Source organism: Balaenoptera acutorostrata, chromosome 12 (assembly GCF_949987535.1).
Source record: "Balaenoptera acutorostrata chromosome 12, mBalAcu1.1, whole genome shotgun sequence".
Taxonomy (NCBI): Eukaryota; Metazoa; Chordata; class Mammalia; order Artiodactyla; family Balaenopteridae; genus Balaenoptera; species Balaenoptera acutorostrata.
Window position 1 is genome coordinate 14,934,188 of NC_080075.1, and position 12,537 is coordinate 14,946,724.

The 12,537-nt window shown below is 41.8% G+C and overlaps 2 protein-coding genes across 3 annotated transcripts in view; one reads left to right on the forward strand and one right to left on the reverse strand.

Annotated features, from left to right (window-relative positions):
* PTCD3 (pentatricopeptide repeat domain 3) overlaps window positions 1-10,621 on the reverse strand; it is a 31,126-nt gene extending 20,505 nt beyond the window's left edge. The window contains exons 1-4 of the mRNA XM_007175331.2: window positions 10,470-10,621; window positions 8,613-8,665; window positions 8,467-8,503; window positions 4,025-4,070 (exon numbers count right to left, since the gene is read on the reverse strand). Of these exons, the coding sequence (XP_007175393.1) occupies window positions 4,025-4,070; window positions 8,467-8,503; window positions 8,613-8,665; window positions 10,470-10,573 (240 nt within the window). The 5' untranslated portion in view covers window positions 10,574-10,621. The remainder of the gene's footprint in view (window positions 1-4,024; window positions 4,071-8,466; window positions 8,504-8,612; window positions 8,666-10,469) is intronic.
* A 328-nt stretch (window positions 10,622-10,949) lies between these two features.
* The window catches only part of POLR1A (RNA polymerase I subunit A), a 78,171-nt gene continuing 76,583 nt past the window's right edge, over window positions 10,950-12,537 (forward strand). For both annotated transcript variants that reach the window (XM_007175333.2, XM_057558411.1), the window contains exon 1: window positions 10,950-11,118. In XM_007175333.2, coding sequence (XP_007175395.2) covers window positions 11,042-11,118 — 77 coding nt within the window. In that variant the 5' untranslated portion in view covers window positions 10,950-11,041. The remainder of the gene's footprint in view (window positions 11,119-12,537) is intronic.

The following is a 12,537-nucleotide window of genomic DNA, read 5'->3' on the forward strand; positions in this document are numbered from 1 at the left end:
GCTTCCTGATGCCCGATGCTGTATTCCCTTTATACTCATTTGAGGCCCCTTTCATTTGGTTATACCACTCTCCACCAAGATGTGGTGGGTATGTAACGGCAACCCAGAGGGAGCAGTTCTAGGGTAGCTGCCCTGGACTATTGCTCCCTGATTACCAACTGTTGCTTGGCTCTGTCCTGTCCACCATCCTTATCCAATACCTGTCTGGGGCCCCTAGCTTTGCGACGTGCTGGACTTCCCTTACTAGACTTACTATTTGTTTCCTACATTTTCCTCCCTCAGTGATTTCCAAGCCCTTCATGGTTTCTGAGAAACAACTTCTCTACTCTGGCCCTGTAGCTCAGATGCCTCACACTAGATTTATCCCCAACTGAACTTCCCTGACAGAGCTACTTCTCCCTCATATCTTCTCTATCTCAGTGAATGGTACCGAGCACTCTGCAATCCCAGCCAAAGATCCTCTCCTACTACTTCCATTCAACTAACCTGTCACCAGGTGTGGTCAACTCTAGCTCCTTAACATCCCCTACCTACTCCACCGTCCCTTATCCCCACTGCCACTACCTTAGTTCAGTACCTTCCTTATTCATTCATTCCATATTTACTGAGCACCTCATATGTGCGAGGCATTATTCTAGCTACCAAGGAGACAATAAAATCTTATCCCCCATAGAGCTCACTATTCAGTGGGGAAAAAAATCTCCAGAAAACAAAAATAAATAAAACATAGAGTAATTTTAAAGGCAATAACTGCTATGAGAAAGGGAGGGAGGGAGGGAGGGAGAACGAACTATCAGAGAAAAGAACCATACATTTATTTTTTTAATCCTTTTTTTAAAAATTAATTAATTTATTTATTTTTGGCTGTGCTGGGTCTTCGTTGCTGCGCACAGGCTTTCTCTAGTTGTGGCGAGCAGGGGCTACTCTTCGTTGTGGTGCACGGGCTTCTCATTGCAGTGGATTCTCTTGCTGCGGAGCACAGACCCTAGGCGCATGGGCTTCAGTAGTTGTGGCACACGGGCTCAGTAGTTGTGGCTTGCAGGCTCTAGAGCGCAGGCGCAATAGTTGTGGCGCACGGGCTTAGTTGCTCCGCGGCATGTGGGATCTTCACAGACCAGGGCTCGAACACATGTCCCCTGCATTGGCAGGTGGATTCGTAACCACTGTGCCACCAGGGAAGTCCCCGAAACATACAATTTTAAATGGTGTGGTTGAGGAAGGCCTCAATGAAAAGGCTTAAAGAGATGAAGGAGGAAATTATGTGGATATCTCAGGGAAAAATACTCCAGGCAGAATAAACAGCAAACATTAAAGCCCTGAGGCAGACCCGGGCCTACTAAGAAACTGAGAATTAGCCAGGAGGCCACGTAGAGCAGAGCCAGCAAGGAAGATGGTAGGCGATGTGGTCAGAGTGGCAGTGGGGGTGGTGGCTGAACACGTAGGGCCTCAGGTGCCCTCGGATGGACTTCAGCTTTTATTTGAATTATGACAAATGAGAAGCCATATTATGATAAATGAGAAGACAAATGAGTCCTGAGTAGAAGAGCGATGTGATTCAACATTTTAGCAGGTCACTATGGCGGCTTAATCGAGAACAGTCTGTAGGGGGCAGAGGAGGTGAAGAGGACAGAGACGGCTGTAATTAATCCAAGACGGTAAGAGATGATGGCGGCCTGGATGACCAAGGTGATCATGGTGATGACAAGTGCTCAGGATTTGGATGCTGTGCAGGAAAAAAAGTTACCAGGCTTGAAATTGCTATTCTTAGAAAGGCCTGCTTACAAGGCCTGGTGGGCATCTGGGAACTTGGATCTTGGAGGGTCCCCACCATTCCCAGTACTGATCTAAACTGTACTATGTGGTTTATGCTGAACTCCTGCTTTCCTCTGGGAGTGTGGAATTTTGGTATGTGCCAGGCATAGACTCCGGGCACTGAGTCTCTAAAGAGCTTTCCTGGTAGACTTTTCCACGTGTTGTCACAACTCTGCTGGAGGAATTAAGTGTGTCCTTTGTGACTCCACTGGGAAAACACTCTTGGAAGCTTTCTCCTGGTTTCCTTTGGACTTTACCCCACGTGCCTTCTTCTTCTACTGATTTTGCTTTGTGTCCTTTCGTTGTAATAAAACATAGCTGTAGGACCATACGCTGAGTCCTGTGAATCCTCCTAGCAAACCACTGAACCTGGGCGTGGTCTTTGGGACTCCATACACAAATATTTTGATGGAAGAAACAGAGGATTTACTGAAGTGCAGCACATGAAAAAGAGGAGCAACTAGAAGCATGGAGCTGCCATTAATGAGATGGCAAAGAATGTGTAAGTTTTAGAGAGAAAGGGGTTGGGTTTTGGACATGTTAAGATCATTATTATACATTTGAGAGGAAAGGTTTCCCGTATCCACATTGCTGTCTTTTCTAAAACTTGCCTGATAATGTCACACCACTGCTTAAAGTCTTTCAGTGGACGTGAATAAAAATCAGAAGCCCCTAGCAGAGCATTCATGCTCTTGCCTCACCTCTCATTGCTCTACCCCACAAACTCTTGCTTCCCCCATACAACCTACTCATTCTATGCCTTTGTGCCTCTGCTCCTGGTGCTGCCTCTGCTAGGAATGCTCTTTCCCACCATCCTGGCTTCTCATCGTCCAAGCATCGATCCGATATCAGCTCTTCTGGAAGTTCTTTCCCAGTCTGGGTCATGCACCCTCTCCTCAGTGCTCCTTCAGCTTCCCTCTCTAGAAACTATGCAAGGACTCTGTCTTAATTCTACAACCAGCACAGTTGTGCTGAATGTGTGGTAGAATGTGTGGTTACTGAATGAATGAATGACTATCCCTTGGATTTTAAGTGCCCACACCCAGACAAGTCAGACAACTGTACACATAATTCTATAACTTCTTTGACTTGAAGGGGCCCTGGGCCATTCTCATTAAAAAACTGAGAACAGTCTCAGAGGCCTATTTCACGAGTTTACATTTCAGGTGCCTATTTATGGATAAGTGAGCTGAAAATCTCAATGTCTTGCTAGTGTGGAGATGCAGTATTTTAAAACCCATCCTCAGAAACTGCTAGGGTATATCAGTGCATATTTGGCCCGACAGCCTGTAAGTTTAACATCTACAATAGAAGAAAAATTCCGGAAATCTGTGATAACGGTCTCAGGGAGGGTCAGAATCCACACAAACGTTGCAGCAAAAAGAAAGGACTTAATTACTTTAGACATTTCCCCCACAGCTGAAATTGAAAGTACAGTTTGCAGCTAATGAAAAATACAATCTACAATCAATCAGAAAGTTCCATTTCTGAGGCATTTACCAGGGTTTCAGTTTATCTATCAAGACTACAGACTCTATTCTTGAACTGTCAAGAGAGCAAATTATTCACAAATAAATCACCAAGATAGCTGGAGCAATAATGAAATAGCTAGCACTTACCGAGCATGTCCTTTGTGTTAGGCACTGTCCTAAACCCTTTCACGTGCACTAACTTATTTAATTCTCACCCAAACCTCAAGGTTTGGTGCTATAATTAAATCCCCATTTTATAGATAAGGAAACAGAAGCATCAAAAGAAAAGGTAACTTTGTGATAAAGATGAAACAAAACATTTGGCTCCAGGACCCAGATTCTTAATCACTGAATTACTTCCAGCATGGTGGGTACACTATTCTCAAAGTTGGTCTACAGATCACTTGCATTAGACTATCACACCCAAACCGTTCCCCAGGAACATGCATTTCAACAAGCTCTTCAGGAGGTTAAGTTTAAAAATCACTGGCATAGTATAAAAACACTGAATTTGGAGAAAAAAGACATGGTACTAAGTCAGGGTTTTAATATCCTAAGTAGCCCTGGGCCAATCATTTTAAAAGCTTTAGTTTTCTCATTTGTCACATGAAGGGACTGGACTAGATATTTCTAAGAAACTCTCTAGATCTACAACAGTTTAATTGTGAATCATGCAGAGGTATGAACATTACATTTATTATTAGCTGAGTTAGATACAAAAACCTAAGATTCCTACTTACCCTGTGTACCGTGGATGCAAGGGCCTGAAGGACAGCCACTTTATCCCTAAGAATGAGAATCACAAGTTAACCCTCATGAGGGCTTTTCACACTCACAAAGCGAACAAGTGATCCTACTCTCGGAATGGACTGGCCAACAACGAAGTTCAGGTCTCAAGTAAAGCCAGTTCTGATCTCTCAAGATCACTAGAATAATAAGTTAGAAAATGAGAAAACTGTTTAGTTCTTTTGCCCAAAGGTGGTTAGTACACGTTCCATGCTACACTCTCTGGCCTGGTCCCTATAACCATCACCCAGGGCTAGCAATTTTCACCCTCATCTCATAAAACTGTCTAACCTGAATCTTACCTCCTCCTACCCATTTTTCTATGCATTCTTACTGTAGCTTTCTATAATATTCTTGCCTTTATTATCCAAACTGGTGGCTCTTAATTCAGCTGTATGTAAGAATAAATCACAAGCCGCACTCTGGACTTTTGAATCAGGACCCCCAGGTTCTATGGAGAACTGTCACATGCATTCTTACTGAATTCCCAGATGATTCGAGTTTAGAACCTCTCAACTATATAACCTTTATAAGAAGTTCGGGCCAGCCACCCACTGTGACTATGGGTAGAGACATTCACTAACTACTGAAAAGAGGAGGTTTCACTGGAATAATTGACAAACAAAATAATTTGGTTCCAAATGTATTTTTACTTGTGTTAAATTTTATGTGTTTCATTTCTAAAAGGGAAATAAGAATAAACTTAATAAACCAAATGTATTTTTCTAAATAAAGTTTAAACATACACTCATAATTTAAGTCATTTGAAAAAAAACACATAGGAAATTTTATACTATGTCAAGACTAATTCCCTGACATACACAACATCTACTGGATTTTCTAAAATCACACTTACATAATTTCAGCGAGAGAAAGATATTCTTTCATCTCTCAGTATTCCCTAACTAAATCTTACGTTAGCATTTTTTTTTTTAATAAATTTATTTATTTATTTATTTATTTTTGGCTGTGTTGGGTCTTTGTTTCTGTGCGAGGGCTTTCTCTAGTTGCGGCAAGCGGGGGTCACTCTTCATTGCTGTGCGCGGGCCTCTCACTATCGCGGCCTCACTTGTTGCGGAGCACAGGCTCCAGATGCGCAGGCTCAGTAGTTGTGGCTCACGGGCCTCGTTGCTCCGCGGCATGTGGGATCTTCCCAGACCAGGGCTCGAACCCGTGTCCCCCGCATTGGCAGGCGGACTCTCAACCACTGCACCACCAGGGAAGCCCCACGTTAGCATATTTAAGTCGTATCAAGTGAGTACATCTTTACAACATACTGAACAAATGTTAGTGAACAAAATGTAAGTGAAAAAATTATGAACATTCAGATCACTCACTAAAAATAACCTCAATGAATACATTATACTTAAAAAACAACAACAACAAACTAGACTATTATATCTGGCATCATTTTGTGACCCGCTCCTACTCTACTGTAAGTTTGGTGTTTATACTTCCAGAACTTTAAAGGGTACTTTTACACACATACCACCATAAAACTAAAATGAAAACATATACTGTCATTCTGGATACGTGCTTCCATAAGTTTGACTGTATTATCCATGTTACTACATGTAAATCTAATTAATTCCTTAAATGTTATACTGTATGATAACTGCTTTTTATTATCCCTACATATGGGCATTTGGGCTATTTCAACTTGTTATTATTCCCAAGTTGTAAAGAACACTGTCATCCATGTCTCCCTGGGCGTATTTGCAGGGGTTCCTCCAGAATGGCTAACCGATAAGGTGTGCACATTTTAGGCTGTGGTTCTGCCAACTTTCCCTTCAAAGTGTTGTTCCAACTGACTGCCCAAGCAACAAATGTATCTGAGCATCCATTTCTCCACATCCTCTTCTGGCCAATCTGGTAAGTTTTAACATCCATTCCTTTAATGAGCCCAGTTACCTATGCGCTGATCATAATTGGGCTCCCTGCCCTCTCTACAGTAACTACACCATCCAGATTAGCGTGCTCAGAACACTCTATCCTGTCACATTCCTATATGAAAACTCACAATGACTCTCTACAATTTGTTAGTCTTCTACGGCATCTGTGATTTGGGAAAGATGCCTTAAAAGCATCTTAACAGCCTTAAAAGATGCTTCATCTCTCAAATAAGGCAACAGGAATTTGTAGTCTTTATGGCTTCTTCTAGGTCTAAAAGCACAAATTCCTGAGCCTGGAAAGCAGAGGCTCTCTATCAGAGAGCCTCTATCAATCGCTTTGTCTGTAAAGGGACAGACAGTAAGTATTTTTGGCTTTATGGGCCGTGAGGACTGTTGCAACTACCCACCTCTGCCTTTGGAGCATAAAAGTAGGCACAGATAGTAAGTTAAAAAATGAGTGAGGCTGTGTTCCAAAAAAAAATTTAACTGACACTGAAATTTGAATTTCACATAATTTTCATGTGTCATGAAATAGTCTTTTTTCAACTATAAAAAATGTAAAAACCATTCTTACCTCATGGGCTATAAATAAATAGGCCTCAGTTTGCTCTCTATCAACTACCTTATTTCTCCTATTCTAATAGAGCATTTTTCACAGGCCTGCCTGCATGGTCTCCTACTACCACCAGACAGATCATGATCATGTCCCACCCTACCTTACTGTTTTCTATATTTGTGGGGCTTATACTTTAGGGTTTATAAGAATTACCTGCAGGAATATGTATTTTAAAAATTCCCCGGTGATTCTGATGCCAATAAAATCATCTGACCCATTTTAAGGTACACCTAAACTATGTTTTCAATAAAACTCACCTGATTACTGCAATACAACCACTCTTGATTTGATCATATCCCGTGTAGCCCCTAGTCATGTGTAAACAGTTATGTACACATGTAAAGTGGGTGTAAGATATAAAATATAAAATATGCACACAACTCAACTAGACTGTAGTCCATCTGAACACACCCTCAATACATTCCCTCTCGTGTATTCCCTGTGGTACCTTTGTCAGGGATAGAGGCACAATGGGTTGGTAAAGTGCACTGGACTGGAATGTCATTCAAGAAATGCCTCATTCACGATATGTATATTCCTACTCTTATCTTGGTTCTGATTCTCAGTCCAGGGAAAACATAAATGACCCTGAATATAACCATATAATAAAATACTATGTAATCATTCAAAATTTAAAACAGAGTATAGAACGGTACATCTAACAAATCAATTCTGCTAAACTAAATGTATACGTACAACTTCAAATGTTATATCCCAGAACTTTAAAATAATAGGTATCACCTACTGAGATCTGATTATGTGGCAGGAACTGTTCAAATGCTCATTTAATCCTGAGGCAGGTACTGTATTACCCACATTCTACTACGGCACAGACAGATTAGGTAACTTGCCTCTGAGTACAGTGATTGCTGGTAATTTTACTTCCTTTCTGCATGTTCAATTTATCCCACTGAACAATAACCATTAGTTACCTTACTAATTAATGGCAATAACCATTAATTACTTTAGTAATTTAAGAAAGTTTTTGTTTTTTTTTTTAAATGAGCCTGAATCTTCAGGTCATACTCAAAAAACACCTGGCTTTTTGAAGGATCTTTAAATGCATTCAATAATATCATTACTATACAAACTTTTGTAAGTTTTAGTTCTTATATATTCAACAAATGTTTCCTATATAAGGCAATTTGTTCAAGGATCTATCAAGTGAGTTAAAAAAGCTAAATTTGGGCTTCCCTGGTGGCGCAGTGGTTAAGAATCCGCCTGCCAATGCAGGGGACACCGGTTCGAGCCCTGCTGGGAAGATCCCACATGCCGCGGAGCAACTAGGCCCGTGAGCCACAATTACTGAGCCTGCGCGTCTGGAGCCTGTGCTCCGCAGCGAGAGAGGCCGCGATGGTGAGAGGCCTGCGCACCGCGATGAAGAGTGGCCCCCACTTGCCGCAACTAGAGAAAGCCCTGGCACAGAAACGAAGACCCAAGACAGCCATAAATAAATAAATAAATAAATAAATAATTAAAAAAAAAAAAAAAAGCTAAATTTTGCAGTGTGCACCATTTGTTTTATTCTACCTCAGTAAAGACCATAAAGATAATATTTTTTTAATTTCCCAACAACGTGAAAACTTCCTTTAAAAAAAAATTACTCTAATAATGATGCTCATAATTGACCATCACCACGTAAACACTAACCCAAATTTAGTTCAGAAGGTCTTTTAACTCTTAAGTAAATCTCATTCCCCCTTCACTCACTACTCTCTACCTTCCTCTTCTATGTTCTTTCAGACTCCTAAGCTTTTCTCTCTGCAATGGTTCCCTCCCCAAGAATGCTCTCCCATTGCTATTCCCGTCACTAGCTTCTTACCTAACAATGTTTCGCTCATAATAAGCACTTAACCACTTGCTGAATGAACAATGATTGAATACTCACCAAGTTTTCTTTTTTGGAATGACCACTTCTCCAGTCCCTTAATGTGAAAAATAAAACAAAGTGAATCAGTTTCCCAATATTACTACTATAAAGAACTATAATGCGTTAATATAAAAATGGAGTTATTTCAATATATTTTTATATACCTGTTGCATCAGCTCCTTCAACCTCTGGGACGGCTGCACTTCCAGAATAAAATCTACAAAAAAATAAAAGCCCTAAAGCTAATACTCATTAATGAACTTCCCACCTCACCTCCACTTATGTGCAACTCAGCCAAAATTTTCCAATTATCACGGATCAAACTGGATAATTCATGTCAACGTATGCTGAGAAGATATGGTCTCAATGGCAAGTTGAAAACGATTACAAAATATGTTCCAGATATAGACATCATATTGCCAAAAAAATTTTAAATCAGGCCATCTAATTAAATAAAATCAGGGAAAAAAGGAAAAATTTAGTAGCACTTGAACATTTGAGCAGCTTATCTGAAATATAAGGAACTTTCACCTTTGAGAACCCAAAACACTGAAGCTAAAAGGGATAATGTAATGAGCTCCTGATTTTACATGGATGATGCCCTGATGACAATAAAAGATTATCCCACTTAAAGCAATTTTGACAAATTATGAAACTAAGATCACCACAGCCTTTCATTCCACTTCCTTCAACAATCAGGAATGTACCAAATGTATGTGTCCTAATTTAAACTTGGAAAAATTTATATTATTTTTTTAACCGAAAATATAGAATTACTGACCCATGATTGAGTTTTAAAATGTTCTGATCACGCTAAAAAAATAGAGTCAATATACCACACATATAATGTACACTACCCTGTAAGTATTTCCGTCCTAAATAGCATTGGTACCATTCAGAAAATTGTCAAGATGTGATTAAATGAAGAATTACTTCCTCTACTAGTATCTGGTCTCGGGCATCATTTTAAAACAATACCTCTCTGCTAGGGATCAACTTCAGAAAGGGATCAATTCTTTCAAATCATGCTGTTTCTCGTGACATGTATGTCACATACACCACTCTTGTCTTGTGGGTGAATGCTGAGGGAGAGATGCTGCGTCCAAATCAAAGGAAATGGGTAGAAAAACAACAACACTGGGCACCACCGGGAAAAGGACTGGGATTGAACAGCAGCATTAAGGCTTCTGCAGTACCAGGTGGAGCGTCTTCTCTTTTGTGAGGATTGAGGGAAGGTGTTATATATAAGATGTATACTGTAAATTACACACCTCACTTGTTACTCACAATTTTCTGATGGCTACTACTAGCTCCACTTTACACATAAGGGAATTTGTCTACTATAACCTCACAAAGGAAATGGCAAACATCGAATCCAAAATTAGGTTATTCCCAAATTTTCACAAGTTCCTGCCTCTCATACTTCCACAACGCCAGTTTGTACCGAGTGAAAAAAACTACACAAATGTTACATGCGCCAAGTTTTAACAATCACAGCAATCCTATTCAGATTGGGTTCAGATCTTTTAGACTTTCCTGTTTTTATGAACACCTGGATGATTTCTTTGGCCAAACATCCCCACAACATCCAGCATACAGTGAAACTCGTAAACTGCCTTTAATTTGGGAAAACCTGATTTTTCCCCCCTTCCTCCCGGTGGGTGAAAACGGGTAAGAGCGGATACAATTTTTCTTTCTTCTAAAACTTGGGTAGGGGTTGCCAACAGCCACACTTAACAGAATGCAGGCTCCACGACAGCAGGATCCTAAATCTTGCCAAGAGTTCTAACCCCGGGGTAGGCGAGCCCCAGCAATCAATATACCCCTAACTAGCGCGTGTGGAGCCCTTCTTCAAGTACGCGGACTCCGCGTGCCATCTTTCCGGGACACGCGGCCGCGAGCGCACGCACGCGCATTCCACTCCAAGGTACCTAGTTCCCCAGCTCTCCGGGGGGAAAAGGGATACATATGGCCCAGGTGATCCTGGGGTCTTTCTCATGGATTCTCCAAGCTTCTCTTACCTGCTACTGGGGGCCCGTCCGCAGAGACCTGCCCGCCGACCCGTCAGCGGTAGGCAAAGCCCGCGGCGGACCCTCAGCCAGCGAGCCGACGATACGGCCGCCATCTTTGGCGTCTTCGCATAGCGTGCGGGAAAAGCATGCCCTCCACCTTAAGGCGGGGTGGGGGGGAGATGGGCGGGGAATAGCTCGGCTATTGGCTGAGACGGAACAAGACGAAAGCAATCACAACATAGGAGGTTACAGTCCCATGGTTTGAAAGATTTTGCTTCGGAAGTTAAAGGCTCAGTACACCTCATTTGCCTCAAAGACATTTCCTAAAATATTATTTTAATGTCTTATATGTATTCGATTATTTTCAAAATAAAAGGGCGAGTGAGAGTCGTGAAATTATTTTCCTTCTCCCCCTAGATCGGAAATGTTATCGTCCACGTAAATCTTCCCGTGAGTCTTTCTCGCGCGCGCAAGCGCAGTTTAAATCACATGGTGGCTGCGGGCCGGAGGCAGCGTTAAAAATATACCTGTGGTGACTGGAATTTCTCTCTGGGTGTCAGAGCTCGGAACTGACCTGGAGGATGTTGGGCTCAAAGAACATGCCCTGGCGGCGGCTGCAGGGCATTTCCTTCGGGATGTATTCGGCCGAAGAGCTCAAGTAAGGAGTTGGTGGGAAGCATGCAGAGCTTCTTGGGGTCGGGGCCACAAACTACCGTTCCCAGAAGGTCTGGCGCCCAGTTTCTCCTCAGAGTCCATGGCTGTCTGGCGCATGGCCTGCTGGGACCCGTAGTTCTGGGAACGTCCTGGGCTAGTGAGCACTGCCTAGAACCCAGTGTGGCTGGGGAAGAGTTTGCCCTTGGGAAGGTGGGGGTACCCAGATTGCAGCGTTATTATCCGCTAGTCTCCTCGTTAATTAGCCTGCGTTTGTGTAGTTACTATAATGTCTCTGACGTGGTTTATTAAGCTCATGGTTAGTCTCCTCTTGTCTATAAAATGATCGTTCGAGACTCAATTCATGCGACAACTTCTTGCTAGGACCGCTTATATTCTCTGCCTAATTACTAAATCAAAGGGGCCCTCTTCAGTCCTCATTTTGATCACCGTAGCATTTGACAGTCTTTCTCTTTTCCAGCACCTTATTTATTGTTTTCAGGTTCTTCTATTTCTGTGACAAGTACTACTTCTTTCTTCCCTTTGTCAACCCACAAACATTTATCCATCATCCAGTTTTTGCCAGGCACTAAGCTAAGCATTCGTGACACATTGGTGAGCAAGGTCCTTGCATTCGTGGTTTATATTCGAATTCGCCTCAGGCTCCTTAGCTGATTCCTCTTTTACTTAAATCTTGCTGTTTCTTGAGATTCTATTCTGGTCATACATGCTGCTTTTCTTGTCCTAAATGTCCTCCCTAGACAATTTCACCACTTTCATGAGTGATACTCTCAAATTTAAATCTCCAGCCCAATTTTCGTTTCCTGATTTTTCAGACGCATTTTTTTCAGCTGTTTTTTGGACATCTCTATTTGAATTTCACACCGAATTCTTAAACTCCTATACCAAAAACTCAACAACTACTTCCCCTAAAGGGAGAGGGAACTTGCCCCTCCAAAATGGTGTACCTAGTCTAGCGCAAAATGGTCACTATTTTGTGACAGGACAAATATTCTAGACCTATTTCTCCTGACATCTCATTTACTTATTGGGCTCTTACTGTGTGTCACCTACATGTCTATTTGTTCTATAACCTCCTTTTCAACACTACTGTTACTATCTTAGATCAGACCCTTATCTCTTGTTTGAATTGTCTTTTTCTTCCGCCTCCCCCGCCCTTACACCAGTCCAGTGCATGCTCTACATTGCTGTTAAAATTATTCTTCCAAAGTGCAGATGTGATCATGCTACTCTCACCCTTAAACCCCTCCAGAGGCTTTCCATTTCCCTCAGGTAAATGATACTTTCTTAGCTTAGCCTACAAGTTTACCCATGATCGGCCAATGCTGGTTTTTGCTAAAGCATGATCCCTTCGCTAGCCCTCACTTGCACATTCCATAAAGTGCCATCAGGTTTCAACGTCTGG